At 48.6% G+C, this 5,838-nt stretch overlaps 1 protein-coding gene across 3 annotated transcripts; it reads left to right on the plus strand.

Moving 5' to 3' along the window:
- Positions 1-741: 741 nt before the first annotated feature.
- On the plus strand, positions 742-5,096 carry LOC144133417 (uncharacterized). 3 transcript variants are annotated; one of them, XR_013315048.1, is made up of 2 exons: positions 742-868; positions 4,458-5,096. XR_013315048.1 is itself a non-coding variant. In XM_077666506.1 (2 exons), exons 1-2 carry the CDS (start codon positions 881-883, stop codon positions 4,778-4,780), a joined length of 336 nt encoding a protein of 111 aa, XP_077522632.1. In that variant the 5' UTR covers positions 773-880; the 3' UTR covers positions 4,781-5,096. The 3 variants fall into 3 exon arrangements, 1 of the variants encoding a protein (XP_077522632.1); XR_013315049.1 differs by having other exon boundaries at positions 748-873; XM_077666506.1 differs by having other exon boundaries at positions 773-893.
- Positions 5,097-5,838: the final 742 nt, after the last annotated feature.

The raw sequence follows: 5,838 nt of genomic DNA on the forward strand, positions 1-5,838 counted from the left end.
CGGTCTGCTTCTTCTGGCCTTCTTCTCTGGCTTCTCTGGTGGTGGTGAGCAGGTGGCGCCACCAGCGTGCACGCCGTTCCCATGTGTGACTTCAACTCGGGTGTGAAGTCACCAACTCCCGTCGCTATATCTACGTCCGCGCTATATCGACGAATTTGGTTGTTTTCTTTGTTTTTAGCTATAATTGGCTATAATTAATTAATAATCACTCTACAGTCATCAAAACTTTGGGTGGGGGTTACATTTTGTCCCCTCTTTCTGATGCTGCCATTCGTTTTCTGCTATCCTGATTAGTTTCCGCGTTACTCGTGGAAGACATCGTTAAAACGGATGCGCGAGTATGAGCCATTAAAGGCTTTCGCCTTAAAGAATGTTTTTACGCCAGACTAGTCCAAGCATCTTCGGTTCCAACAGTATGAAACAGCTGCCTACTAAGAGGATCTTAAACTCGGATGGACTACAGGAGGACCCACTGAGAAAAAGAGGGGAAGGTAGGGGAAAAGGAGAGGAGAGACATGACCCTATTTACATGGGGCCGAAATGAAGATAAGATAAAGGCTTCCTCCGGGCTCGCCAGTGCCCGTCCGCTGCCGACGACCACAAGAGGTTTGCTGGAAACTTCCTTCTCCGCAAACCCACTCAAGACCTTATCCTCGGCCTACGGAGCACACGTGTTCAGATAATCCGGGACACGTCAATGAGTTCGAGGCTGTGCCCGTCCTTTGAAGTAAAAAAGCCGCGCGCTTACGCATAACCACTTCGCGGCAGGATGCTACTGAAACGGCCCACATTTAGTTCTCGCGTCTTCAAATGAGGCCACAAGCTCTTCTTCGTGAAGACACGCGTTAACTGCCAGTCAAGTAATGTGGTATCGTATGCTATGGCATTTCATGGTATGGTATGGTATGATATGGTATGGAGTGGTACTGTATGGCACGGCACGGTACGGTATGTTATGGTATGGTATGACATGGTATCGTATGGTACTGTATGGTACGGCACGGTACGGTATGGTATGGTATGGCACGTCACGGTATGGTATGGTATTGTATGGTATGGTATGGCACGGCAAGGTACGTTATGGTTTGGTATGGTATGGCATTGTATGACATGGTAAGGTATGGTATATATTGTGTCGTGTCGTGCTATGTTGTGTTGTGATGTGACGTGCGGTGTAGTGTGGTGGTATGGTATTGTATTGTATTATAGGTTCTCTTGTGTAATGTCGTGGAGTGTAGTGTAGTGTGGTGTGGTACGCAAGGCTTAACGCCCCGGAAGTGCACCTGGATTGTGAAATTAAATCGGTGCAGTGCAGAGCCAAGGCAGCGAGTGGCCGAGAAATAATTGTCTGTTCTTTAGCTATTTTGTTCGCGAAGACTGGCAAGTGGTGCGCGAAGCAGAGACGCAATGAAATATAGTTTTTTTTTTTCCACATTGTAACCCACAGGAGCAGCGCCTTTGCGCTAGGCGAAGTAGTCATTGAATAAAGAATTAAGCATAGACCGCAGAGATTCGCAAAGTCAGGTGTTTTCTTTGCAGTAGTACTGGCTTATTTTTCATCGCGTAGGACTACACCTCTGAGGCTAAGCGGAAAGCTAAAAGAGCCCACTGCCGACTCGCTCAGAGAATAAGTGAATGAGCCGTAATGTATTTAGTTCGTTCGAGCGGGATGAACGCGTGTAGTAGGCATGTCTAAATGAATATGATAGCATCGCAAAGGTAAACAGGGTGGAGAGCTGAGACAGTTTGTTGTGATCCATTTCTAATTACAAGCAAAAAACACGAAACAAAGGGCGGAAAGCAATACGCTTTCACCGCTGTGTGTCTCTCGTTTAATTCTCATTTCTCCTGCTTCGTGGTTTTCGCGGTACATTCTTATTCCAAACGCGGCCCTCCACGACTTCTGGCGGCAATTTTTGTTTCGTCTGTAGTTAGTGCGAAATCATGATAGCGCATCTAGGGAAATATGGCGGGCTTTACCTGATGAGCAGGGCAAGAAGCGAATCAGCGTCAGCTGATTTATGTGGGCAGTAAAATAAATCAGCAATCAGCTATATAAATGTTCAGCAAATGTTCAGGCTTTATTATTCATGACCGGGGAAGTCGTATTTCGATTGAGACGAAAGGCAAGGACGCCCATGTGTTGTACGATATCAACGTACATTAAGGAATCCCATGTGGCATTAATTAATCTGGAGGCTTTTACTACGCCATCCCTCATCATCCATGTATCACCTCGTGACGTTAAACCCCATATTTTGCAACCTAAGCTTTACTATGCTCGCCTTTTATAATGCGTGTAGTGTAGGTGACAGCACACCTGAAAGGCACTTTGTTGCGCCCTTTAAGTGTACGTTGAATGGTCTTGGCAATAAGCGCGGCGTATTCGATTTAGCGCTTAACAAATGTTTCTTGTTCGCTGTGAATTCCTTCTTGCTCTGGTTAACGTTGATAGGTTTTACAATTGATTTAGAACATACAGTAAACTATTTCACAGGAGAACCAAATACCATTATCTGCGATAGCATTAGCAGCTGTTGACGCCTTTACCGGAAGTGACGTCCCCTCTGGTTCCCCCAGCTCATGTGGGTTCTCTAGTCTGGTGATGCCACTCCCCTCAGCCAATGGAAATGCTCCTAACTGCTGACGTCACTTGCTTCGAGCCAATGGGCGAATTTTATGACCGACGACGCATAGGACCCGTGGGGTTCCTAATTAAAACGCAGCTCATCTCTTGAACATGCACTAAAAACGGTGCACAGAAGCAAAGCAAAAGCGTGTCAATCACGAAACGAAACACACACCTCCGTGAGAGCACTGCATTGCAAGGAAGCGACCCTGCGAACCCTGCTCCTGCATTTTGAAATCTGCTCCAAAGAGGGCGCTGATTGCTCGATTCCAAAGCGCCACCTTCCGAAGCAGGGGCAGCGGTGAAATTCCTGGGTGCCTAACTTCAGAGAGGCATATATCAATGTAAAGTGCGAATGCAAGGCTTCTCTGCTTAGTAGGCCGTTTGCATTGTGAAAAGGGGGACCAATCAAGGTGTCGCATGTCCCCGTACACTAGGTAGTGAAGATGAGCGAAGAGTAGCCGACCTGGGCTGACACTTACCTCGAATTACGACACCCCAGATCACATGAAAGACTGATGATCCAATATTTTCAGTGAGCCAAGCTCGAAACAGGGCATATCAGCGCACGCGCTTCACTTAGGAATGATCCGTTAGGATAATAGAACCCCTTGTTTACATTCTGCTTGCGCAGCTGGCTTGTAGTAACGCACCATTCACTAACCACCCAAACTTACGCTGGCCTATGTATTACATAAGCGTAGGCACTCGAAGCACCATCCCGCGCCCCAGTTCCTACCCGGCTATTAAATCCAGCCACCGGCACCAACAGGATATACTGCAACGTTTGAGTACGTAATGGGTGAAAGGCTCGCTGGGGTGAGCAGAGACGCACACACACTTCAAAGTAGGGCGGGATGCAAGTTAGCCAGTGGGGCCATGCGGGGGCCCAAGGACCTGCGTGTCCTAAAGTCCCCTGTGTCCATTAAATTTTTCATCACCACCACCATGTCGGTTTTGAGCCCTGAATACTACGTGCAACACTACACATAGAGGACGAAGTACGTACATGGGCACAGGAACAAAACGAAGCATAGACACTCGAACGCAGTAGCAACTGACATCTATTAACAGTAGTGAATGAACACCTGTCTCTATTTTTCGCTATGGCTGGAAGTCTTTGTGTTCCTCTTTCGTCGTCAGATGTTCATTGAGGCGCTCACTTTCAGTACGGGAGTCGAGCTCCTTGAAATTCACATTTCTCGCCACAGATGACCCAAGGCGAGAAAAGAAGAGAACTTCCAACAATGCATAAAGGCGAAGAAATGAGCAAATAAGAATGGTTTCCAGAGTTTGGAGATAATTGTTGCTAATGCGCTAAACTGCTTCTGGCTGCTTGAGGTTGACGTTAAGGTTGTTGCCGCTACTGATGGAATTAGCCTTGCGGATTCGGCCGGCAAATGCTTCACCGTAGCGATACCTAAGTGCTGAATATGGTCCACAAATCAGGCACACACCTGAGGCCTGATTGATCCGCACGGCTCAAAATACAATCACCTAAAGCAGACAATAGTGAACTCCTGCTATCACCATATGGAGTCCAAATCCGAGTCCAGTAGGAACTTTAAAAAGAAGGCGTGGATAATTATTTCTGCACTACTGACGTGCGCGCGGGATAGGCAATGTCCCGAAGGGAACTGTGAGGGGCTCCTGCATTCTTGAGGGAAGCGAACAACACACGCCTTTCCGCGTTGTACGCTGGACAGCCCATAAGTTCCCCTGTCTACGTCACTTGTGCCACCTGTCTTTAGTGCCGTACACGGTTTTTAAGCTCCGCAGGTGGTTCAAAGTCATCTGTTTGCCTTTGCATACTTGCCTGGTGCGGCAGCTCCAGGACTGCAAGAACTCGGCCACGGCCCTCCACTCCCGCCAGTGACGCGGCCAAGGCGGCATCCAGACGCGGGACGGCGTCATTCGGTCCCCGCAGTGGTGTTGTCGGTGAAACGCGAGGAGACCGCTCGCGCCGATCGTCGGGCCCACGAGACTCCGAGTGAGGACCGTGCAGGTGCCCTCTTCATCGAGTCCTCCATCCACTCTGCCCCTCTCCACAGCGGTGGCTCGGCAGAAGAGCTCGACTTTCCGTCGCCGCTCCGCCGCGGAGTCTGGTCCCACGGGGATCGCCTCACCGCCGACAACGCCGAGTCCTTTTAGGACGGCGTCGCGAGTTTAGCCAGCTCTTACTGCGATCCCCATGTAAAGGCGTAATGTTACTAACCTAAAACGGCGAGCGAGTCATTGCACGAGGGTGGTATTCCCTGAGCCTTCAAGATAAAGCAAGCCATCATTGTAATTCTTGCATTTATGGAGCGTCAGCATAGTGTCACTCTCATCAGCAGGCACTAAATCTGCCTACTTAAAACTGTAATAGCGATTATGATGATGACGACCCATCATGCTAGTGCTTATAATATTCGGTAGTGGGCATGGGTGCTATGAATAGCCGTTTGCGACAATAAAGTTTTTCACTCACTCATTCACTCACTCCCTTACGCACTCCCTCACCCACACACTTGAGCACTTCCTCACCCACTCACTCCTCACCCGCCCGCCCGGCCGCCCGCCCGCCCATTCACCCATTTACCCACCCACTTTTACTCACTCACTCACTCACTCACTCACTCAATCAATCAATCAATCAATCAATCAATCAATCAATCAATCAATCAATCAATCAATCAATCAATCAATCAATCAATCACTCTATGATTCTCAGCCACCGTGGGACTATCTACCCACTCACTCACTCAATCAATCAATCACACTATGATTCTCAGCCGCCGTAGGACTATCTACAACATGTCACAATTCTACCTGCGTATAAAGCCTATAGGGAACCCAAGCTCAATTTTGCCTGCACAGCGGCAGCGCCGCCTCTATCCTCTGGCGGCGAGAGGGGAAATTATTAACAGGTGAGCAGATAATTGTTTAGCCGGGTCAAACGGGCTTCACCACTAATATTCTCTCACTTTTGACAATAGTATCCACTTCTTCGTCTTCGCACTATGCCGGAAGTCATTGTTGTTCTGTATTTGGAGTGCCACAACACTGTGCACAATTCACAGAGAGCCAGGCACCACCCGTAAAGTTTCGTCGCTTCCGAGACAAGTGGTACGAAAAACAGAGGCGCAAAGCGTGGATAGTAGCAGTCAGCAGAGTCTAGTGTTTTCTGTGCAGTAATGTCAGCTCAATACACATCGCGTGCCAGTGCT

This window comes from Amblyomma americanum, chromosome 5 (genome assembly GCF_052857255.1).
Source record: "Amblyomma americanum isolate KBUSLIRL-KWMA chromosome 5, ASM5285725v1, whole genome shotgun sequence".
NCBI lineage: Eukaryota > Metazoa > Arthropoda > Arachnida > Ixodida > Ixodidae > Amblyomma > Amblyomma americanum.